Source organism: Rousettus aegyptiacus, unplaced genomic scaffold, assembly GCF_014176215.1.
Source record: "Rousettus aegyptiacus isolate mRouAeg1 unplaced genomic scaffold, mRouAeg1.p scaffold_m13_p_3, whole genome shotgun sequence".
Lineage (NCBI taxonomy): Eukaryota > Metazoa > Chordata > Mammalia > Chiroptera > Pteropodidae > Rousettus > Rousettus aegyptiacus.
In genome coordinates, this window is record NW_023416306.1 from 29,819,468 (window position 1) to 29,845,387 (window position 25,920).

Sequence of the window (25,920 nt, forward strand, 5' to 3'; positions counted from 1 at the left end):
GACTCTCCCCTGATCTTTGACTTAAAAAAATGCCCCTAAAATGGTCTGAAACATGATTGATAGTCAATATATCTTAAATTTTATTATAGTACTTATTTAAAAAGAGAAAAATAAACTAAGTGTTGGACTTAAGGAGCTAGACAAATTACAAAACATAAACTAAAAAACCATATAAAATATCAAAGTCTAGCTAATGAAGGGATGCCAGAGTGTTTTAGGGGTGAAATGTATTGATGTTTACAATTTACTTTGAAATGCATAAAAAAAAAATGAATTCAACTTACTTTGAAACACATATAAAATAAGATGAATGGATAGGAGGAGAGAGATAAAATCAATAAAACAAACAGCAAAATGTTAATTGTATAATCTAGAGGGTAAGTATATAAATTTTCATTTTAAAATTATCTGCAGATTTGAAATTTTCCATAATAAAGCGTTTAAATATTATTTAAATAAAGAAGTTAATATAGATAAAAACAGAGAATTATATATTAGAAAACAAAAAAGAGCAGAATTGAAAAATACATCCTGGAGCTGGAAGACAATTAAATAGATAAATCTCTACAAAATCAAATCAATAAAAAATGTCTAAAAGGAGAGAAAACTCAAAAGTACCATGTTAGTAATTAAAAAGGGAATGTAATCTTTTTTTAGGAGTGTTCAGAAAAATATCTACACCTCTCCACTAGTAATTTTTCTGAATTGGGCAATTTTCTAGGAAAACAGAAATTACTAAGACTTATTTAAGATGAGAAAAAATTCTAAGTGAACCAAATAACCATTAAAAAAAAAAAAAAGGAAAATATCACTGCTTATTTAAATAGAGTTAGACCCAGATAGGTTTGCAGGCAACTTCTATCAGGCCTTTGAGAGACAGATGGTTCAGTCGCTACTTACATGTCCTGAAGTGTAGAAAACCTCTCCTATTCATTTGATGAAGCTAGAATGATCCTGATTCCAAAACCTGAAAAATATTACAAACGCGAAAACCATAGGGCAACATCATTTATGAAGATAAATACCAAAATGCTAAGTAAAATATCAAACAAATTGAATTTAGCAGTGTGTTATTTGAATGACACATCACAACCAAATAAAATTTATTTCAAGGGTATAAAGGATGGCTTAATATTAAGAAATGTATTCACAACTTATAATATTAATAAGCCAAAGGAAAATATAATGTAAGTGAATGCCAAAAATATTTTTGATACAATTCAATACCCATTACTGTTAAAATTTTTTTTTTATTTTCCCTTAGCAGAATAAAAGTATGACAGTAAAACATGTTATACTTAAACATGTCATACTTAACAGTAAAATAGGACAATCCCATTAAAATCAAGAGCCTAACAAAGTTTCTTGCTATCACCATTGTTATTCAACATTGCTCTGGGAGTGTTAGCTAATACCAGGACAACAAAAGAGATAAGAAGTATAAATATTGGAAAAGGAAGAGCATAGTTTTCATTATGGCTCCTCCCTGGAAAAACCTAAGAAAATCTATTAAATTAATGCAAAAAAATTTTAATGATAGCCAGGTCCAAGAAAAATATTTTTAAAAATCAATAGCTTTTTTTTTTTTACATAGCATCAATAATCTGTTAAAATATATTATTGGGAAAATAGCGACAATAGCAACAAGTCATTTTAAGAGCACCTAGGTATAGACTTACTTCACTAGACACATGACCAAATTCATTCTATTATAAGGATTATATCCTTTACTCACATGTGACAGCCTGGGCCACTTCAGAAAGAAAATGAACACTCGCCGTGATGAGGGGTGCTGCTCTTGGCACGGCTGCTCCTTGCGGACGGGAAGGGGAACTGGATCCATAGCGTCCACCTTCGCTGCTCTTGGGCCTCTTCAGAGCCAGCAAAGCCCGGGCAGAAGGAAGTTTCTGCTATGGCCCAAATTAGTGCAGCCCGTAGTTCTGCTCTAGTCTAAAGGACTGTAGCTTGAGGGCCATGTTCGTGTGACTCAAGAAGGGGCAGAGGGCCTGAACTCCTTTCTAGGTTTGGAGGGTTGGAGATTTTCAGGGAGCAAGGAAGAGACTCTGGAAAACGTGGGTGTGCAGAAGGACTGGGAGAGAGGATAAAGAGGAACTGAGAAGGCCTAGTGAGGTCAGGAGGAAGGAGCGTACAGTAGAACACCTCCAAAAGTTTAAAGCAAGAGGCCTTCCCCATCTTGGGCGGTGCGCTGGAATGACTGGCAGATCCGGTCACATCTCCTGGGTCCTCTTACGTGGCAATGCCCTGGCCTGCTGTGCTGGTATCTTCTTTTTGCTTCACTTCCTTCCCTAAACTGACTCTCCGCCCTGCTCTTTGCATAGTTACCGCAACAGGCTCCCTTGTCCTCTGGTTTCCAACTGGGTTTAGAAATGGGAGGAGCCCCGAGGGAGGGAGGGAGGACACGCTTGTTCCACGCAGTGCTCTCCTTGGTTTCTGGAGACCAGCTCACCATTTTGGACTTAGGGGTGCTGGCCTCCTGGTGTTACAGCACATGCCCTGCATTCTCCCTGTGGTTTCTTACACCTGCTCACACCTGTGTAATCAGTCCCGTTATTAAGCCTTCCTCAAATTACACTAATTTGGGTGAGTCACCTATTTTCCTGCTGAGCCCTGAACAACGTAAACACTTACCTGACTGTTCAGGAAAGCAACTGCTCGCATCTCCAGCCAAGTCCAGTGGGAGATTGGTCTGCGGAGGACAGGTGAGGTGATATTTCACCTGCTTACCTGGTGAGGTCCTGGCTAAGATGACGCTTCCACCTGTGGAAGTGCTAACCAGCAGATGCCATCCCAGATACGAAACCATGTTCCTGAACTTCCCCTCACAGAGCAGCAAGGTAACCACTTCTGCTCTCATGTGAGCAGAGGAGGGACCCTGCCCCAATTTGATACAGAGAAGGCTCTAGAAAGATTCTGCACTCATTGGTAGAATCCAGAGAGAGGAAGGTGTAGTGTGCCCGACTTTTTCCTTTGTTTATATTTCCAGGTATTTGGCAGAATGTACATATTATTTTTATAATGAGAAAACAATACAATTTCAGAAAAATGAGAGTGGGTGGAGCTGTGGCAAGAGTGTTAACTTGCTTCCCCCATGTGAAGGCTTCCTGCTTATGTTACCCCCTACCAGCCTAACTTCCTGAGAACCTAATTTGTCTTTAGACTTTGTAATTGTTCTCTCTGTGCACAGATTTGCTCTCGGCCAGTGAGGGAACAAGGTGAAAATACGTAGACAGTGCTCGATAGCTGTGTCCGTTACTTTTATGATTCCAGTTGCTCCTTGGTCCTGTCTGATAGTCAGACCCAACCTAGCAAGCCTTGTCAGTCTGACCTTGAACCTCTTCCACTCTGCCCACCCCTTGTGCTCACCTTCGGGGAGCTCTCTCGCATGGCTGGCTCCAGCCCTGAGAAGCACTAATCCTGCTTAGCTGCCTTGTGCCGGGTAAAGTCCAGACCTGGTTTTGGGCCTTGGCTTTGCTCTAACTCACTGCGAGATCTAGGGCTAGTATTTCTGCTCTCTGGGCCTGTTTCCCTCTATGTACAAAGTGGAAACCACCCCTACCTCCAAAACTGGATTTGGGAGAGAAATTTCCCTAGGAATGGTCCCTCTGCTTTCCCTTTCCCTCAGCTGGCAAAGTATACAACTCAAGCCCCTTTGGCAGCTGGGAGAGAGGGAGAAGGTCCCTTTGAGAAATAGAACACCTTCTGCAGGAGTGTGTGGGCATGACTCCCACCAGCCAGGGTGAAGGAAAACCATGAAATCATATGAAGTAAAATGTTTCCTATGGATTTTTTTGTCAAGGTCATCAGTGTTGCTGGCGGGTGTAACTTTCTTCCCACGATGGAGCTGAAATAGACCCAGGCTGAACCTGGAGGGAGGGGACCAAGCCCGGGGGAAGCTTGGCACCCAGCCTGGCTCAGTTAATGTTTCTTTGGTAGAGTGCAAAATATTCACAGGACAGAGGGAAAGGAAGCACAGCCTGATAACGAGGTTGGTGGATGATCTCAAAGGTCTTTGTGACATTGAAGTTTGATGCACATAGTTCCAGGCACACCAGGGTGATCCGGATCAGTCAGTATAGCTGGGAAGGAAGGGCAGAGGCTTTAGATGCCACTGTGGCCTGGCATTCAAGGCTGGCACATCTGATCTCCCCCTTACCTTCCCTCACTACACTTTCCCAATTTGTCAGCTCCACTGTTCCACCACTGAGGACCTAGACACTCTTGCTTCTGTACCTTTGCTCAGGCTGGACCCCATGCTCAGAATGCCTCTCCTCAAAGCCATCTGGAAGGGCCTTTCTATTTCTTCCAGGCCCAGCTCAAATCAAACCCTAAGAAGCCTTCTGTTTTCCCTTTGAAAGACTTTCTTCCTCCTCACACCTCCCACGGCAAGTTGGCTGTGCAATCAGACCACCTGCTCCTGTCTAGTACAGGCAAACCCATAACTGAAGACAACGCCACTCAGGGGCTTAGTCGGCAGCCTTTCGCACTAGAAATGAATGCCGCATGGCTTGTATTAAAGACATCCTAGTGACTGCTGGTGGCTGCTGCCAAGTGATACCATGCCGAGCTCACCGACTTGCTGAAAAGTGAGCCTTACCTATGTTTGGGGTAAAGAGACCATACCTTCCATCCTCCTCTACTCTAAATGATTAGCCACTCATCTAGCCTCAGCTGGTGGAGGCAGAAGGGGCCTTTGCACTGGATAAAACAACCAGGAAAGAGGTCTGAGAAATTTAAATAACTGGAGGGAAGTACTAAAGTTATGGAATCAGACAGATCTTGCTACAGGGTTTCACTACCTAGTTGGAAACGGGTCCATCTGGCACAGTTGGGGACAGTTACTAGTAAAACAAAACTGTTTTCATATTTATACTCTAACTTGAGACAGCAAAAACCTCTGTTTTTTATTTTTATTTTAGGTGAGGCAACCCTTGGTTGACCTCACGGATTGCAAGGAACATGTTCCTTATTTTTTATTTCTTACGCCTACAGCACCTGGTCTCCCTAGGCGGTCTCCCTGCTTTTTCTTAAGGAAGATGTTATTGGTGGCCTTGGATTCTTACTTGCCCTCCTGAACCTTGACTTGGTGTGGGCAGCAGCGTCTGCAGCGTCTGACTAGCTGGCTATGGCCATCTTGCTCCCCTCAGCCTGTAATTGGTCTAAAGGTGGGAATACAACCTGATCCTGGCCAAGGAGATACACGGGATGACTGGTCAGGGATTTCTGAGAAATATCTTTCTTACTCATAAGAGGCACTGGCAGTGAAAGGAGAAGGCCCGTGGCTCTCGTCCCCTTTCTTCTTGCTTAGAATACTGTGCTTGAAGCTCAGCTTGGAGCTGAGAGAGCCTCCAGGCGACCAAGAGGACAGAACTGTGATCTCTTTACTATGGACATAAAATGAAGACTTGGTGGCATGAGTGACATGCATTGCTGTCCGTGGCCTACAGAAAAAATGATGTAGGAGAGACCATCAGTACAATCAAGGCTTAAGCCTGTGTCCTCTGTCCTGGAGCCCTTGGGAAGCTCCCTGATACAGCTGGCTGTGGAGGGAGGCATCCAAGAGGCAAGAAGAGTCTTCCCCAGGTTGGCCTTTTTACACTAATTGAATTTAATTTTCTGCACTCATCCATCACAGTCTCTGCTCTTTGTTGCCCCTTTTGCTTTAGATACAACGATTATTTTATTATCAGTCACTTTGGAAAATCCCCTTTTTCAATAGGTCGGTCACACAAAGTACCCCATGGGTTGTTATGAGGCTCTAGTGGCTGATGGGTACAATGCCTCTGGGTGTGTGTTCAGCCTGAGGGTTGGGCATTGCTGGGTACACAAGTTGAATTGGAAGAAATGACAGTGTCACTTCTGAGCAGAGACCTAAGGGCCGGTTGTGGTTCTCTGGGTCTCTCCCCTCTCCTTTGCGTGGACACCAGAATGGGTCCTGGAGTGAAGATGATGTGGAAAAGTGCAGCTGACCCATAGTGGACATGTGATGGGAGCAAGATGGGAGCCTCTGCTGTGGTCATCCGTGGAGGTTTTGGGGTCTTAATCTCTCTCAGCTGATTGATAGACCCTCTCAGGCTCTGATCAACAGGCACTCTGTCTCCACAGTCCAAAGTTGTCACTGCCCAGGAGATACCCTGAAGCTGGAATATCATGCTCAAGGCAGTGGTGAGTAGAATGGCCTTGTCTGTTCCTGGGCCTTGGAGGGCCTGAAGCTGTCTTGGTCCTGAAGGTCTAAAGCTGGGGTCTTTGTACTTGGCATCTGCCACCGCCTGTCCTCTGGTCATGCCTGGGTCTGGTCTGATCAGCTCTGTTCCAGCTGCCCCACTTTGCCAGGGCCCTTGGCTTGGAATAATAACACTCCTGTAACTTCCTGTTCCAGAGCAAAGGACACAGGACCCAAGAGTGAGCAGTGGTTTCATTTTAAATGTCCAGATTACCTAGAGGTACACATAGCCATATAAAAATTATTTTTATTAAAATAATAGAAAAGCTTTCCAGTAAATTGCATTGAAGACATTTATATAGACAAAGCAATTGCAACAAACATGCTACATCAACATCGAGATATTCTGAAAGCTTAAGTGCTCACTTTTAAACAACATTTTGGTTTAATAAGCATATTCTTATATATTTCAGAGGGTACATATAATACTGAAAAAAATACTTCATGTAAAATCTAAGTTTAGGTGCATACGAACAAGAAGTATTATACTGAATAGCTTATTTCAAACTGTGAAAACACATTCAAAGTATTCAATTTCTTAGACAACATGCAAACATTTTAATACTTAGATTGACATTTTTAAATATATAAACCATACTCTTTATAATTCTGTATCAGAAAAGAAAGTCAGACAGAACACTTATCTACACTGTGCATGTCACAAAAAGTAAATGTATCTTCATGAACGGAAAGAACTGGGTTAACATATGATTGTCACTTTACAAATATGGCTATTCACCTTCATAATAAAATAGAAAAATCATGTATTATTTACATGAACTACTAATTATTTCACTTTTTGGCAATTATATCAGTAGCAGCAATTGGTTTAAAGGTTGATTTTAACTCGGATGAATACCGAATATATATCTGGTTAATATAAAGATGCACAATGCAAGATGTTTTGATGTGATATAACTTCTCCCTTTCACAAAAGTCACAGACGCGTTTGTAACCACCGAGACCATCACAGTATATCAGAGTGCCTGCCATTCAGTCAGCTTGCTTTTGCTTAACACAATAGATGGGTTCCTAAATTTCTTTTAAGTTAAATTTGCCTGATGATCCACATAATTCCAAAGATGCTTTATCTCTATTTCATATTCTAATGGCAGTGGCTCTTCACTGTGACCCATAGCTTCTAGACAGAGTAGGTATAATTATCTGTAAACAAACACACACATGCTCTAGGGGCCCCTTAATACTTATAGAAACTCTGAAATGAAGTTTCTGTAATACGAAGCCCATAGTAAAAATGAGTTATCTTTCTAAGAAGTGACCATTACATTTATCGGTGATATTGAATATGTTTGAGTGAGGGACCCATCTAATGAGCAAAAGGGAAATTATTAGGTAGTGACCACCCCCCAGAAGGAAATATTTGGAAGAACGCATTTTAACATTTGTAAAAACAAAACAAAAACCCTACCAATATTGGCAGATTAAAAAAACACTGTGTGGTGAGGTGACAAGTGCTTTTACTTGGCTCCTACTTGATTACGAACCAGCAGTCCTGTATGTCTTTCACAAGGTAGAAAAATTAGATGGAGGGACATTTTGCACTTTTCATGGGCGGTCAGTTACGTGTCCAGACCATGTGCAAGGCGAGGCCCAGGCTGAGGAGGACGAGGCGAGAATGGCAGGGAGGTCTGGCCCCAGTGCCGGCCGATGGCACGCTGCTGGAAACCTGAACCTGGGAAATGATGAGGGCAGAGAGAGGGACATGAGACGCCAGAGTCGGGCTGTCGGAGTTGATAAGGGATTCGATCTTCTCTGCTTCTTTATTGCAGGCCTCAATCTGGAAGAGGAAAATCAGATTCTGTTAATATAAAACCACAGAACCTGTGAAAAGGTAGAATTCCACATATATCCCAACATAGGGAATACGCTTTTTCTTTGTCCTTTTCTTAGCCAAAGTAACATTTAATTACAGTCTTAACTCATTACATAAATAGCAACAGCAAAAATGGAAATCAAATCAGAAAAGAAACGATCCACAATGGCACTGCCCTTTCTTTTTCCATAATCCTTTCATTACTTATCCACATTTAGACATTATCTTTCGATGGTTAAACATAGTCATAGGGAATGGACTTTCAATGCCTATTCACACCTCAGGAAAGCAATTAGGCTTAATGAGCTTTCTAATGATGGCAATTTATAGGATGCTTGTATTCACCCCCTTCACTTGAACCCTATTATTTTGATGCTAAAACTTGGGCTTACATGAGTGAGGTTCACCTCGATACTGTGAGGAAGAAAATCTGGGGCCCGCGAGACCAGCTCCAGTGGGCTCCTCCTTCCCAATGGTAGCTAGCCCTCAGAAGGCAGGAGTCTGTTCTTTGTCACTGTGTGACCTGTGTCACTCCCTGTTTCCCTGGGCCTCAGCTGCCTCATCTGTACGATGAGCAGATGCCGTCCATCTGCGCACACTTTCGAGTCACAGTTCTTAACTCTCCCTCTCCCACTCCTTAGCATTTTGCTGTCATGTGTGCACCCGGCCTAGGCTCCCCTGGTGCAGCACTGACCCTCAGAGACTGCCTTGCTTTTTCTCTCTCCTGCCTGGCTCAAATGCCTGTTCCTCCCCATCTAGTCCTAACCCAACCTGGTTTGTGCCCACCCCCTTCTAAGTCCACCAGACTTGAAATTGACAAGATAGCTGCACAGTGTACGCTGAACCCCACCTGCAAAGCTTTCGGATAATGATCGACAGGAATGATCAGGATCACAATTTCTGATTCAATGCTGAAATATCCAAATACATCACACTGTGGGACAGACACATGTGTACGAATTTTCTGAAGAATTTCTAGAACGGTTATTGGCTTTTTGTTTGTTACCTAGAAAGAAAAAAAAATTCTATTATCAAAAAAAAAATAAGAAAAAAGAAAAGAATTCCTTATTACTGCCTATGCTGCCTTGCTATCTTGCCTAAGTCAAGGAGGCTCTTTTGGCCAAGGAAGTCCTAAGAGCAGGGCCCCAATAGGGCCCTGTTAGCTGAATTCTAAATCTCTACAAAGTCCATTCCAATGGGGTTTTGCCTGACATGGAGCTTTGTAGCCAAGATAAACACTCTTACCAGAAGTGCTTTTTAAAAAGTGACTGTTCTGAATTGGAGGTCACAGGGAAATAATGACAGCTTTCCTGTAAAAATACAGGTGTTTTAATCAAAATGAGGATAATTTTTGAGCTAGAGGCTGTAACATTTCAGGAGCTCGGTTTTCCTAACAGCAAGCAGCAAAAGTGATGGTACAGAAAAAGGAAAGGGGTAAAACACTCAAGGGATAGTGGCTGGCTCTGGAAGCAGCCCCCGGAGGCAGGGGGACCGTGTGAGGGCAGGCCACCCTGAAACCATCTGGGCGTCTACCAGTCTCTGGCTGCCTAGCTTTGCCTCTAGTCCTAACTCTGCTTACTGTGCCAGGAGGGGACCTTTTCTAAGGTTCAGGCTGTGATGTGCGGAGCAAGGTCACCACGCAGCCAGGGTGTGGAGGAAAGGAGCATAGAATTGGGAGCCTGACAGCCTCCATTCCAACCCTCGTTCTACTGGTTATGAGCTATACGGCCTTGGGCAAGCCGCTTCTCTGCAAATTAGTTTCTTCATCTGTAAAGGGGACGACACATTCTACTCTGTAGGATTACCGAGAAGTTTATCAATAAGGTTTCAACAGTACCTGGCATGTAAAGCAATTTACCTTTGCAATAGTATCCAGCTTTTCTTTGTCAAATAAAACTCTTAACATCCCAGCACATAATGGGCAACATGCACCTGTATAACAGAAACCATTTTACGTGAGTTCAGAATTAGAAACAAGGAGAACACAAAACAGTTGGTGACACAGCCAACCCTTCGTTTTGCGCTGAGAGTTATAGCTGGCCTTCCAATGACTGCCCTTTAGATCGGACCCTGACCAACCTGGATCTTATAATTTCTACATCTACCAAATCCTCCCTCCGTCCCTGCTTTCATCCTTTACCACTTCTCAGGGTGAGGCGTGGTGGTGTGAGATAACACACAGGGATCTGGCCTTTCAAAAGACCTGGGTCTAAACCCTGCTCTGCTTCAAACCCACTGTGACCCGGGGCATGTGATCTCCTGGGCCTTTGATTTCGGGCTGCAACACAAGGGAGCAGGTATTTCATGAGTGTTTGACTCTACTTGAATTTCACAAATTATTTTGAACTGTTAACAAAACATCAGATCATGGTCTCCAGGAGGAAAGTGGCTTTGTTTTGCTCACTGCTGTGTCCCCGGTGTCCAGAAGAATATTTGGCACATAGTGGAAGCTTAATAAATTCATGGATGAGAAACACACTTGTTAGATCCAGACTAATCTGTTCTGTGCAGTCTTGGGATAAAGTCTCTTCTGCCACCTCTATTTAACTGAAGAGTATCAGACTGTAAGGTAAGCTGTTTTAAAAAACTATTATACTTATAACAGTCTGTATAGAATAAGACTTTCGTGATTACATGCAACTAAAACGATTAGATGCTAAGGCCAACCTAAGACAACTATTTTGTTTCTCTCAATTTCAAATGTTTGTGTTCATCAAAACTATTTCAATTATTCATTTGTTAATTACTAATTCTCTATTAATTAACTTTATGGTAATATCTAAACATTATGCAATGGAACTAATAACCAAAATTTTAGTAATTAAATACTGCTTTAACGGTTTATATATTGGTGTTTGGTGTAAGATTTTGCTTGAAAAAAGTTTGTCATACTGTTTTAAAATCACTGGACCAGATGATACTAAGGTAACCCACAGCTTTTCAAAGGTCGACCCGGAGTAATGCATCTAATCAGCATCAGATAGAGTTAAAACTTCTTGAAAATTTTTATTACATTAGTCAGCTCTTTTCTCCTCAGTGACTCACTCTCTGGAGGCAGATAAACAAGTCTTCCCAATCCTACCCCTGTCCTGCCCCAAATATTGCCAGCCTACCAGGCGGGATGATAGGTTTGCACTCGGCCGCTGAGAGCGAAGGACACTTCACAGCAGCGCACTCTGCGACAGAACTGTACTCTGAGAGGACCCCGACGGCCTGGCAGGGCCCAGAGTAATCGACTGCCACACGATCTGAGTAGGCAGCACACACGCTACTGTAGGTCTCCCCGTTGTGCCCACAGATGGGCTCTGAGGCTCTGCAGAAGGGCTGAGGACAAATAAATCACAGTTAGCCTGGAAACCTCTATGGTGTACTTTTCCTAACCAAGAGTACACAGTAGGTCTCCCTATTTTCAGGAAGGAAAAAAGACATAGGTATAAACTCTGGGGACCCTCTTAATTAAGCTCCTGAGGTAGGTTAAACATGTGGTGGGGGGCAAACAGCCTGTCCCAAGATGAACTGAAAAGAGCACTTTTCTCAGCCTCTTTAGGACTCAGGTGCTCAATCCAAGTGAAGCAATATGAGATAAAATACCCCCTCCCTCAGATTTCTATTATTCCAGAAATGCCTGTTTGAAGAAAACAAAATCAATCTTTATGCACATACAGAGGCTCTACCATTTCACACTGGGTAAGGGGCAAGGAGAAGGAAGAGTGGAGAGGTAGAGGGCAGAAAGACTCTAGATCCATCAGGTAGGCTAGGAATATGTGAGAGAAAAACCATAGCCAGGAGGAGGGAACGAGCAGGAAGAGAAGACTGGGAATTCAGAGTAGGAGGTATCAATGCAACTGGAACACAAACTCTGAGAGAACACAAGTTTAAGGGAAACAAGCTGAAGAAAGGATCTTTCAACAATGAAGACCAGGAAAGGAGAAGAAATCGTGTTAGGTGTTAGCTGCTTGTAGGCAGGGGATGCTAAGCCCAAAGATGGGATTCCCCTGGGCAAGGGGCAAGCACATAGACCAGTGCATGTGGGAAGCCTCAGTGGGGTTGTCCTTGAGTTTATTTTTTAACAAGATTACAGATTACACAACCTTAAAAGACCAAAAGATAAACTAAGGTAAAAAAGACATTGTCTTCGAGATATTTTTTATTACTTTTCAGTACTTCAATAGGGACTTCGGTGGGAAGAATGAGAAAAGAACTCTTTTCTTGGTTGTTTGAACATGAATTCTTCCTTAAGTTCTTTTCTTAGGAGTTGGCTGTCACTCTCTTTTCTTGCTTTTACACTGGATGTGCAAAGATACACCCACTAGCAAGAAAGTCCTCCAGAGTTAGGAGAAAAAAACAGTCTTGGGATGGTTCATTTTTAGTAGAGGCCTAAGTTTTCTAGATTTGACAGGGTTCACAAAAGACTCTCAAGTGATCTTACTGCTGATCCATCTGTAAAAGACCATAAACCAATTTTATGTTCTGTGAACTTTGGTTTGTCAGCTATATAACTGTACCTGGCACGGGCCTTTGTATAAGAGGCTTTTCCCTCTCTGGTACAAAGTACAGAGATTGCTGTGCTCCATGTGGTTTGTGTCACAAACAGGATCACGGACCTGGTCACAGGTGAGCTGTCTCGGCAAACACTCATATTGGCTACATCCAAATTTATCAAAAGTTGTCAGGCAGACTTGTGGTCTGGGTATGCATCTGAAAAACATGAATGTAGCACCATGAGTCGGGAGGGACTATGGTGGGGCTGGTAAAGCACTGACAAGGTCCAGGAGGTTGAAAAGAAAGCAAGAGAGAAACTGAGAAACAGTCCCTGTCGCCAAGAGCTTATGGAGAGCTGGAGGGTCAAGCATGCATAAAAAGTAGGCTATCAGCTAGAAAATTACATACAAAAGTTCCTGAGAATGAGTTATGCACTGGGCAAAGGTAGTATCCTGGCTGGAACCTGGAGGATCAGGAGGGCCACACGGGCCTGCCAGGCTGATGGAGAAGCATGAGCAAAGGTGTGATGCTCAAGACTCTGTGGTGCTGGAGGAAAGGGCAGGTGACACCAGGAAAAGAAGCAAAGGATGCACGGGGTAGAAGTGACCTGACATGAGGCCTTCGAGTGGGTTAACGCTGGAAGCCTTGTAGTCAATAATAAATAAAGCATTTTCAGGTCCTTAATTTTCTGCTTGGCTAACATGAGTCCTTCTTAAAAGAAGGTGTCACACATGTGCTGAAAAATTCAGATTTTTGTGCTTACAAGACTGAGGGCCATGTAATGAGCTGGTTGTGAATCACTGAGAGAATGCCACTCCATGAAGCTGAGTTTTCCTAGTAATATCTGAACCTTGATTCATTCTCAATTCCTGAACTTCCTTAGAGAGGTTAGGGATGATGGCTTTTTCTTCTTTACACTTTTTACTTCTTTTATTTCTATAAATGATATTTATAACTTTTATAGGAAAACAAAACCTATTAAAATATTGAGCTTTCACTGGGTCTTTGATGAAATAACAGGATCTACAAATATTCGTCTGGAAATTAAAAAAAGAATATAGTAACTAGCATTATTTTCATTTCAAAGGAAATTGCTCTACTCTTTTTAGGGATGAGCCTCCTGCTCTGATGACCACCACCATCACTACTATTACACATGATTCCCCTTTCTCATGGGATTTAAAATTAGAATGCATGTAGTTATGGCTTTATGGAAATTTAAGATATTTGAAGAGAAATAATAAAAAAAGGATATTTATAACCTCATTATCTATTAACACAGAAGGGATGAGAACCGAGAATATTAGGAGAAATTTGGTAATTTTAGAAAGACAAACTTTATCAATTTGAATATATAGAAATAAGAGGATCAATAGGAAAGGTTGAGAATCTGGGGCGTCGATTAAAGTGCACGTGATCAGGGCGAGGACTTTGTCATGCTTACTGTTGTGTCCTAGTGTTTAGAAAGTTGCCTGGTATATAAGTACATACTTGATGCATGAATACAACTTTTTATTTTTTAAACAATTATTTTTGGATAATACAAACCTATGGTGAAATTGAAAAAATTCAAAATGATATATAGTGAAAAATGAGTCTCTCTCTTACTTTCATGTCCCAGCCACTGAGTTCCCTTCCCCAGCCGCAGCCACTGTTACCAATTTCTTGTTTATTCTTCCAGAGATATTTTATGGAAGTATAAACATTTATATATGTTGATTCAAAGAGTATGTACATATAAAATTTTGTTAGACTCGGCCAAATTGCCCTCCATAGAGGATACACCAATCCTCCAACTCCCTCTTATATAAGAGTGTTTGTTTCCCTACATTATGTTATTAAACTTTTTATCTTTGCCAGTCCAGTAGATGGAAAATGGTACACAATTGTAGTTTTAACTTACATGTCACTTAATATGAGGAAGGTTGTGGTAGATTAGTGAGAGGTTCATCAAATTCATTTAATTTTCTTCCAGGGCACACCCTAGTCTTCCTGGCAGTTAGTTGTGGCCAAGTGACTATGTACTAGACAAGGGAATGTGGCTAAGCAGAGATGAATGCCACTTTTAAACCTGGATCATAAAAGCTTATCTGCTGGCCAGATGCAGAAGATAAAGACGACGAGGAGTCTATATGAGATGGCAGAATAACTAGATGACAGGATCCTGTCTCTAAATCACCGTGTGGAAAGCCACCTGCTGAACACCTAAATGGTCCATATTAGAACTGTTACGTTAAAGTACTGATATTTCTGAGTTTGTATACAGTAACTCGAGTTACTCGCCCTAACTAATAAAAGCATCTTTTCAAGTGTTTAAGAAGTATTTGTATTTCTTTTTCTATGTTTATGTCCTTGGTCCATTTTTCTATTAGGCTATTGATCTTTGCCTATTTTTATATGAGGTTGTTGATCTTTTCCACATTGATTTGTAGGGGCTCTTTATAAGGACATTAGCCTTTCTCTGTAATTTTCTTCTCAGTTTGTCATTTGTCTGTTACCATGCAGGAAATTTTCATTTCATGTAGCTATATTTCTCAATCTTTTCTTTTGGTTGGTTTTGTATTATACCCAGAAAGGACTTTGAGATTTTAGTTTTTTGTTATAAAAGCAAACCTTATTCAGAAGGGTTAGCAAATGGAGGAAAACGAACAAGCAAATACCAAAACAAGCCTCAGTTCTATCTCCCAACACAACTCTATTATCCTTTGGTTTATTTCTTTATCTCTTTTTCTTATGCATATCACCCTGTCTTCTTTCCATAGGAAATTTTGGGGCTTAGCTTTCATGGTATAAACTTTGCCATATGCAAGATCAGTTTTTTTTTTTTAACACATGAGAAAAATCTACTTCTCCCTCTATACTGCACCAAGGTTTTAAGGATTGAGAGGCAACTGATTATCTTCCACAAAATCCTTCCTAAGGAAAGGACCATGACACTGGATGTATCCTGAGCAGGTCTCTGAGGCAGCAAGTGGAAAAAAGAAGGCTGACACCTCAGAGAGTCGGCATGACACCTGACCTGCAGCCACCACATGCAGAAACCCACCATTAAGGGTAGGTCAACTGTACCCTGAGCTCATGAAGAAACTACAGAGAAAGGAACCCCTAAACAGATCATTTCAAATACTGAAGCTGCATTTTCCCAAGGTTTCTCATGTCCGATCTCTAAAATGGAAACAGACAAATAGAAGAAAATTTCCCATAACCGTCAGGCATAAATAGCTAATAATAAGAAAACATCCATTTCTGTGGTCTCATCTGCTACCCCTCTTTGCCCCATACTTTGTTTCAGTCTCAAAAAACTGGTGTAGCTCCCAACATATTCCATGCTATCTCTTCATTTCCAGCAGCCAAGATCTTTTCTCCTGGGACTCTCTCAGCCTTTACCAACACCTCCACTGCAAACCTTGCTTGCAATCTCCTATTCATCTTTGCAGCTGAATATCACATCCTCTATTTTCCCAGGATTTCCTCGGGCTGCATCAACTGTTCCACTCCAGGACCCCAATCACAGTAACATTACCAAGCAGCTTTACATGGCTTTGCACTACTAGACTCCAAACTCTTCAGGGCAGCACCTTTTTAATTCATTTCACTGTCCAGTACACAGTAGATGCTTAGTAAGGGTTCATCTTCAATTGAAAATATAAGGAGCCATTTGACTTACCTTTGGTTTTTTGGGCAGGGGTTAGAATTACATGGATCCTTTGAGATGCACGAACCAAACTCAAACTGATGGTCTTGGAGGCCCACACAGCGAGCAATGCAAGCACTGGGATAAGTGCGTCCATTCTGCCCACACACAGGGACAAACTGATCTGCACAGTTACAGGGCAGACCTGAAGAAAGGAAACAGCCTCAACAATGTGTGCTTGCACACGGGCCCCTTTCCTTCATATTTCCTTATTAAGGCAAACCATTAACGATTACATGGGGGTCTCATGTTAAAAAAGAATTTTTAGAAGACCATTTCTCCAATCTACGACTGTCTGTAAAGGCAAGGAGGCCTCTGAAAAACCATTTATCTGCATAATGGTTTCCTTTGTTCCACTTATTGCCAGATAATTGAGGGCCTCCAGACCCTGATGCCTATAAACAAAGCTATAGGTAGGAAAAGTAAAGAATGTTTCTCCCAATCTGGTGTATAAGGTCTAGAATTTAGAAGTTTGAAGTCTGTTTTGGAAGATTTCTGGAATGCACCTACCTTACATTTTAGCTAAGTAGAATATGGATTAAAAAATAAATACCAAAAACAAGACAAAGAGTGGAGGCTGTAAACTTCTCATATAAGTTCCTTCCATCTCCTTAGAGAAGGGGAATGAAAAGAAGGTAATTTGGGAAATTACTGTAGTTTTGAGATTTAAGAATTTTTATGAATGTCTCTCTCTCTGAGTCATGTTTGTACTGGGAAACTGCCTGAGTCCCAAGAAATGTGGTAAACTTTGCAGCCAGGAAAATCTCCTTAGAGTCTGCTAGCTAAACAGTCATTAGCTACATTTATCCCAAGACATGAGGGGCTGCACACTACAGGGAAGAGGGTCCTGCTAGTTGTAAAGTTTATCTTCCAAAATTACTTAGATGTAAGTAAATAAATAAAAGTATTCAGGTAAATCTTTAGTTCACTCTTCATCCCCACAGAAATTAGCAGAATGAACTGTCCTCATCAGAGCAGAGCAGATAAAGGATAACGATAAAGGACAACAACCACCAAGCAGCGAAGGCTAGTGCTCATTAGGTGGATACAGGTTGAGGTGGAGTTGGTCTTGCCTCTACTTCTCCATCAGTCCACTGTTCACTTCTTTCTGGTCTCCTTTTTTATTTTCAATGGGCTGGAGACACGAGGTTGCTAAATCCGTATTCTGTTCTCCCTTACCCCACTCCATGTGTAATACTACCTTCAGGGGAAGAAGAATCAAGTTGCTGCTACAGCAGCATGAAATAGGGTAAGGGCAGCTATCTGGTTCCTCCTTACTCAGACCAAAGGTATTTCAGATCTGGGAAAAAGCAGAGACCGATAGATATCAATAGACTACACCGCTACTGTTGACAACTGTAGTTTCTTCTTAAGAAAAGAGTACCCCACCTCACCAGCCTTCTCACTTACTGTAGCTGGAGTGAGCATAATACCAGCAGCAGAAAACAGGGAAGACAAATAATCAGTATTCTTGAATGACTGTTCAGAAAAATTAATAAGTCTCAAAATTACAATAATTTCTCAAGTTACCTTCTTGGAGAAATCCCTATGGAGACAAGAGTGGAAGAAACCTATGTGAGAAGTTTATGACCGCCTCTCTCTGTCTTATTTTTGGTATTATCCTTTGACTTTTCAGAAATCCATCCTCAAGTAAGACTTTAAACATCTAAATTTCAGATTTTATATACCATATTGAGAGACACATTCTTTACTTTTCCTGCCTATAACTTTGTTTATAGGGGTCTCTACTTATATAAACCAGTAGGTTAAGGTAGGTCAAAGAAGAAAGTGGTAAGAAAACCATTAGAACAAAAACAAACTCAGAAAATATATGGGTATTTTAGACCATAATGGTAAATGGGGTACTTTAGCAGGTAGGAAAATTCCATTTAACTAAAACCATCCCAGTCACTGGCACTGTTCTTTTCACATGGAATTCCATACTATTAGTACTGGAAGGGCCCTAAGAAATCATTTCATTTCATTCAATTTGTAGAGAAGGAAACAGATCCAGCAAGGTTACCTTGCTTTCATAAATACAGGTTGTGTAGTTAGTTTACTGTGTACATCTGCAGTGAAGGCAGGACAAGAGAAGCTACCCTGAAGGGAACCTGGGTACAAGGGATAAGGATAGCTTCTGGGTGACCACGGTTACCTGTGAAGGTGCGACGGTCATCTTCTGAACTGTGCTCACTGAGGCACAGGCGGGTAGAACACACCAAATTGCCAGCGAAACAAGAACAGACATTGCAGTCAATATTAAAAGATGTTCCATGACCTGAGAGAAATAAAATGTTGTTCCATATCATGCATTTATAAATAGATCACAAATTTTAAATGTAATAGTTAAAAAAGTTTAAAAATAGAAATTCTTGAAAAATCACTTCTGAACATACAAACGAGGGAGTTAAATCTGTAATATTTATAGTTTTGTATTTATCTCCCACCATATCCCTCCAAACCCCTAATGTGCTGCTCTCACCAGACTGCTCCTATTCTCTGAGGATGCTTCTGGCTGCCCTTCTGCCTCAAATGCTCCTTTCCTCCTGGAACTCCGCTCCTCTCTGCAGGACCAATACCAATGCCACCTTTGGATCACAGACACTCCCAATGCCCTGGCAGTAACGACTACCTCCCTGAAAAGCACTTTGCCTGTTCCTTTTTGAGGCTCAAATTCTCTTCCATTTTATCATGGAAAGTGCAACCTTAATCCTTCATCTCAGTATGTTCTCATGTATAGAACAGGCATTAATTAGTGAAAGCTCCTAGAAGGTATGAATTTGTTTATCCTCAAGGATACGAGGTACCCACCATTTATTTTAGCTAAGTCGAATGTGCAAGCAGGTTTTTGGCCAAGAGCACTCTTTTTTCAAATAAGATCTCACACATAAAACCTAGCATAGTGCTTCGTATACAGTTAAGAGTTCAGTAAGTATTAATTATTATTAGCTAGTAGTCCTTTCTAGAGGAGACTAATAAAAGAGATCCTTAGAAGTCCTAGTACCTTGTAGAATATAGTTTGAAAAATACTGCCCTGAAGTATCAGATTTGGTGAGAATCCATTCAATGTTCTTCCTACAAAGTTAAAATAACTAATCTCATATTAAAAACAAGAAACAAATAAATATAGTTTAAGACTTACTTTTTCTTTTTCCTCCAACAATACAAGACTTCTGAAGGTCTATACAGTGCATCTCCATGCAGTTTTCTAAGAGTCCACTATGTCCGCATGAGCAAATTTTATAACAACCAACTTCTCCTGCAGATGACGGCACCTGGATTAATGTCCCTTGACGGACAATGAAATCAGAGGCTTCTCCCAATTTGCAACCTATACAAACAAAACTTAGCTGAGACAGTGGGTATTGGTCTATGATACTATTTTATGCATTAGATACACTTCACGTAAGTCTTATAGGTACTGTGCGGCTACTAACGATTATGTAAGAGAACTTAACATGAAACGAAGGAATTGTTTTGGTTCACTGGTCAAAAACATAGTCTCTCAGATGAAAATTCCATGTTCTGTGAGATGGTGGTGATTAAGGACCTATATCCTAAAGTTAGCTATAGTTCTGTACAAAAATGTTGTAAGATACATAGTTTTTTATTTTGGGGAGCTTAGCAAAGAGATTTAAAAATCACAGATACTTTAAAAATAGAGTATAAAATCAGACAGTTTTTAGAATAATCTTGATCAGAAAACTTTAATTGATGGAATATAAACATACCTTAAATTTTTTAAAAAGTTGAATACTTGATCGGGCTTAAGGAAAACTCATTGCTTTCTAATTTTAACAAGATTTCTTATGACTCTATAGTTGATATATTATGGTATTACAAAAATATTATAGATGATCCTTTGAGACATCATGTTTATTTAATACTTTCCTTTTACTTCACATCTTAAAAAAATGCTGATTCTAACATAATAAAGAAACATGTTCAATTGGGAAATAACTTTAAATTTATGGAGATAATTACACAGCCCACTGAGAATGCTAATTCTCCATATACTAAAAAAAAAGAAAAAACATGAAAAACATGCAGTACATATTCTCAAACATTACAGTATGAAAGATAAAGTACAAAAAGCTGTCCCAAAGTTTGTTTTTTCTTCTGTTGTCAATAACCCTATAACTCATTATGAGGGTCTGGTTTTGGACTAATATTAGTTTATAATCTAAATGACTACTGAAATTTACATTTGTCTTTCTCCTTTTCTGCTTACATAAATAATACATGTTTATTGGGAAAACCTGAAACATTATAGAAAAACATAATTGAGAAAATAAAGTCCCTTGTAATCTCATTCCAAAGATAATTCCTATAAACGCCAGCAGCACATCCATACTCATCCCACACCCATACCCACTACCTCTCTTACCTTGAACACAAGAGTATGGAAGGCAGGGATCTCCAGAAGGACAGCCTTTCCGGTTGACCTCACAGAGCTCATTAGCGGGGCAAGGATTAGGGTTACAAGGATGAGTCACCTCTTCTACAATGTTACCTAAAGTACTTGGCCCTAAAAACCAAAAGCAGATCAGTTTAGCCAACCTAAAAGAATAACAGAAGTCTGTAAATTATCTGAATTATGTCTGGATGAACATAAAGTGAGACCTGATTGTAGTAAGCTATTAAACACTCAAATTCTCTGATCATTTGTGAATTCAGCACAAACATCCATCCATTCATTTATTTATATATTGGATGTCTACAATACGCCTGACAAGGTTCTAGGTACTGGAGATACGGCAGTGAACAAAAGAGACAAATTTCTAGTATAGAGATTATATTCGGGTCAAGTAATAGACAATAAATAGACTGTGTGTGTATGTGTGTAAATAAAATGTAAGGTAATGATAAGTAATAAGTACTGTAAGGGGATGGAAAGTGACAGGTATATTTTGGATAGGATGGTCAAATAGATTCTTACATCCAAAAGGGATAATTTAGCACATTTTACCATAAATGATAATTTATTATGGTAAGACGGACCCCATACCATGATTATATTTGTTAACTTATGAAACAATGACCAAAGAAGAGTCTCAATATAAAGTATATGTGATATTTAAAGAGAATATTGAATTTTAAACAAAAGCATTTCTTTAAGTTTCCTCCCACTGAAATAGCTTTCTTCTACACATATATATTTGACTACTCTAATAGAGTCTGGGATTATAAATATATTCATTTTGCTTACTTGATTTTAGGCCAGACTCAGACTCTAAGGCTAATAGATATATAAGGGCTCTTGGAGTTGATCTCATCTAGCCCAATCATTTTATAAATAGGGAGGCTGAGGCTCAAAGACATGGTCTGCTCAAAGCCTATGATTCTAGTCTAATGCTCTCTTTTTTGCTATACTGGTCACAAAGACGAGGGGACATAGTTTGCTGGTCTTGAGAAAACATGGTAGCTTTACTAGCTGCAAATCTAGCTTTTAATCTTATTTTCCTGTTTACCACTAGAACTCTAATTTTACTTAGGATGGCAATGGGCCCCCAGCTAAAAAGATAATCTTTCCCAGTTTCCCTTATAATTAGGGGTCGTTTTCCCTTACATTAGGATATGATGACTAGAATTCCAGTAGCCATGTTGTGATGATGAAGTACAAGAAGTAATTTTGACAATGGAAGCCAAGCACTAAGGATGATGGAGAAAGAAAAAGGAGCCTGCATTCTTGATGATGGAGCCACCGTAAAAGCCCTGGACTATTTATTTCCAGGCTTTCTTTTACTTCTATCTGTTGTTCTACTATTTGCAGTGTTAACTTCATCCTATCTGACACAGGAAAACAAAGTAGGAGCTAAATTCACTGCCTTTCAGCCAGTTCACAGCACTACCGCCACCTGGCGGCAGCTTAAACACTCCCCTTACCCTAACTACTTGGTGTGCAGTATATGCAGTTCTATCTTGTAATCTCCTGGTTTAAACCACATACAGCCACCTCCTGCCAGGAAGCTCAGATCCAGGATTCCTCAATTGGATACCAACTTATTCTTCTAGCTCTTGACAGAAGTATTTGGCAGAGAGAAAATTTCCATTCCATCACAGACCATCATTCCTTACTACCTCTTTGGTGAGTAAGTCCAAGCTAATGCCTGGCTCAGACCCAATGAATTTCTGATGACAAAAAGTTGAAGACTCCGAGGTAGAAATTCTACTTCCTGGTCAAATCATGGCAAGGAAACAGCAATGATGGAGCTGGGTGAGGATGCTGGCTCCTGATTCACTGCTTAGAATTCCTGATTGATGACAGCTCTCTACCTGCAGACCAATATAACAGCTTCTGCTTACATATTTTGAGATGACAATTCTTTCTTGGGACAAAGGGCCAAGCAAGTAAGATAAAAGTCTGCAATTGAGATAGTATCATTAAAGCACATGTTCTCACCAGACAGATGCTCAGCCAAAGCAAACATTAAGGGCAGAAATGGAAAGGAGAAGTGCTTGAAATTTAGAAACACAAAGTACTTACTGAGGTATGTATCCAAAGGTATACAATTCTCCAGGTCATCTGTAGGTGATAGAAGCTCACAAATACTTTCTGCTGTGTGGTCTTCAGGAAACTTGTTCTGGTCCCCACATTTCTTGAGAATCTCCACACAATCTGATCTTGAAAAGGAAAATACACACAAATTTAAGGTTTGAGGAACCTCCTCACATTGTCTAATCAATATCAATTGTTCCTGAAACTTTCCAGAGAGTGAGTTTTAATAACTTAAGAATGTTTCACAGTTGGTTAGGTGTAAATATGGCAAAAGAGAACAGGAGTCATAGCAAACTTTGGGTTGAATAGTAAGTAATGTACTACACTATCAAAGTATCCATCCTTCTTTCTCTTACCTGAGCCCTCATTCAAATTTTATACTCATACTTACTATCACTGCCATCGATGTGGCATTTCACTCTTTGAAAGGAAATTAACTTAGGCTAGTCTGATTTACTCTTTGCAAAATCATACATCCTTTCTCTCAGGATGTTATGCATGCTTGCTCCTTCCTTTGTTCTCCCCTTCCTTCCTCCCTCCTTCCCTTCCTTCCTCCCTCCCTCCCTTCCTTTCTCTTTTAAAATATCTTTTTAGTTATCAACATTAAGGTGTTTGGCCTCTATTAGAAAGTTCACTACTTTAAAATTTTCTCAGTCTTAATAGGAATTTGACTCATAAGTTTTCCATGCTAAGTCTGTAAATTCCTTTCATCTTTTGCTTGTCATCTAATAGTTACCCCTCATCTCTTCCCTACTCAGGTCATCTCCAAGTCATGTCAGAGAATAGATATGGACCCTGTTTAGGGCTGAAGTAATCTGCAATCAGGCATCAAGTGCCCAGCAGCACTGAGCCACACACCAACAACTTAGCGGATGAATACTGGTTTAAAAAAAGCTTTTTGGAAAAAAAAGATGCTTGAAGAGCAGCTGACATAGATTACTATATAGTTAATGCTTTTGGTTTCACCCACCATAACAGCTTTCATCTTTACTTTATCCTAGATCTCCTAAGCAAACCATTCACAAAATGTTTACTAGGAGCAGGCCTTAATGACTATATACATTAACTCCTTCACTCATCAAACGTTTATGGAATACCTACAGCATGTCAGGATTATGCTAATCCCTGAAGAGGAGAAAAAAAAAGGAAAGAGGATACAAGAACAAAAATAGAGACAAAAAAGAATAAACTCCTTAAGGAGAGTAAAGTCTAACAGAATATAAGACAAGTACATAAATTAAAATATAAAAATAGAATTGTGCATTGAAGGTACTCAATAAATGTTTCTTAAACTAAGCACCCTAAAAGTACAAATAAAGGTCTATGGAGATTTGTAGTAAGGATAAATTATCATCAGGAGAAATTTGGGAAGATTTCATAGGAATGACTAGTATTTGAGAGGGACTAAGAAGGAGAGGCAGTGGCCAAATGGAGATGAGGAAAGAGTATTTTCAGCAGATAAGGAAAAAGTGGGAACGCATTTGACTTGGGAAGGTGATGGGCAAGGAGAAATAGTGGAAAACTCTAATTATAGGCTGTGGGTGAAGATCACAGAGGGTCTGAACCAAAACTGGAGTCATTATGATGAAACTTACTTGCAAATGATACTTCCCCGGGATTTACTATGACAAGGTTTAATCTGTAGTGCACAAGCTATTGCTTTCCACATTTCTGGCTGGCACTTTTTAATGTCAAGAACAGGTATGTTGATGAATGGCATCTTTATGCTTCCTTTTTCCCATAGCTTCATGTCATTCATGGCTCCTTGGTCTGACTGAGCATTACAACTCCTGAAAAGTTCTGTTGGTCTGAAGAGAAGAAAGGCCCGAAGGAAGCAAGAAGTAATTATTTTCTAGAGAAAAGCAATATGCAAAATCTTGACATACTAATAATCAGGAAAATCTGATTTTCTTAAAGAAGAAAGTACACACAACCCATCAAAAGACATTAGTATTGAATGTATGAAGATTTAATGTAAATGCTATCATTAAGATTCCGATAGCGTGTTCTTTTCAACATTGATTTTTGTGAGAGTTAAAAACTTCAAAATGCTGTGGATAGGACTACCATCTCTATGTGTCCATTTTTCTTATTTCACAAAATAAAAAGCCCAAGTTTTTAAAACTGAGGTATAATTTATAAAAGGCATACATTTTACGGGTAGTTTTATGTGATCTGACAAATGTGTACATCCACATAACGCTATCCGAATCATCTAAGGAGGATTTCCATCACATCAGAAAGTTTCCTTGTATCCCTGTCCAGTCGCTGCCTTCTCTGCTGACTGCACTGAGGCCACCACCATTTGTACTCACAGATTAATTTAGCCTGTTCTAGACTTCCTATAAGTAGATTCGATATTGTATGTATTCTTTTGGGTCTAGCGTCTTTAGCCAAACAATCTTTTTTGAGATTCGTCCATGCTATTGTGTATATAAATTGTTTGCTCCTTTTACTGTTGAGTAGTATTCCATTAATAAATGTACCAAAACTTGTTTATCCTAGATTCTCAAACTTTTTGTTCTCAGAACCAATCTGCACTGTTAAAATTATTGAGTTCTCAAAAAGCTTTTGTTTATGTGGGTAATATCCACCAGCATCTATCACATTGTAAATCAAAATTAAGATTTTTAAAGTAGTTATTAATTCATTTTAAATAATAAACCCATTACGTGTTAATGTATTTTTATGAATAACTACATTTAAAACAAAACAAAAATTAGCGAGAAGGGTAGGGCTGGTTTACAGTTTTGAAACTCTCTTTAGTGTCTGGCTTAATAGGAGATAGCTGAATTTTCATATCTGCTCCTGTTGCTGTATCACATAATATATAGCAGCTGGAAAACTCTACTGTTCACTCTCATGAGAATAACAGTGAAAAAAGCAAATAAAATTTAGTATTATCATAACAGTTTTGATCTCATGGGGTTTGGGAGACCATGACCACACTTTGAGAAACACTGATTTATTCATTCACCTGTTTATAGACATTAAGGTTGTTCCAGTGTTCATGTCTCTTTTGATGGCTATGAATGGCATTGTTGGGTCATAACTTTCTAAGAAATCACCAAACTGTTTTCTAAAGCAGTTATACCATTTTACACTCTCATCAGCAGTGCATCAAAGCCTGTTGCATTTCATGCTTGTCGGCCTTTTTACTCGTAGCCATT

The 25,920-nt window shown here is 40.0% G+C and overlaps 1 protein-coding gene across 7 annotated transcripts in view; it reads right to left on the bottom strand.

Moving 5' to 3' along the window:
• Positions 1-6,468: 6,468 nt before the first annotated feature.
• The window catches only part of RECK (reversion inducing cysteine rich protein with kazal motifs), a 62,979-nt gene continuing 43,527 nt past the window's right edge, over positions 6,469-25,920 (bottom strand). For 6 of the 7 annotated variants that reach the window (XM_016130393.2, XM_016130400.2, XM_016130395.2 and 3 more), the window contains 11 exons: positions 24,346-24,558; positions 22,739-22,875; positions 20,639-20,779; positions 19,394-19,582; positions 18,407-18,529; positions 16,225-16,396; positions 12,581-12,773; positions 11,189-11,399; positions 9,934-10,007; positions 8,926-9,081; positions 6,469-8,039 (listed from right to left, as the gene is read on the bottom strand). In XM_016130393.2, the coding sequence (XP_015985879.1) occupies positions 7,818-8,039; positions 8,926-9,081; positions 9,934-10,007; positions 11,189-11,399; positions 12,581-12,773; positions 16,225-16,396; positions 18,407-18,529; positions 19,394-19,582; positions 20,639-20,779; positions 22,739-22,875; positions 24,346-24,558 (1,831 nt within the window). In that variant the 3' untranslated portion in view covers positions 6,469-7,817. The remainder of the gene's footprint in view (positions 8,040-8,925; positions 9,082-9,933; positions 10,008-11,188; positions 11,400-12,580; positions 12,774-16,224; positions 16,397-18,406; positions 18,530-19,393; positions 19,583-20,638; positions 20,780-22,738; positions 22,876-24,345; positions 24,559-25,920) is intronic. The other variant, XM_036239408.1, reaches the window with a different exon arrangement.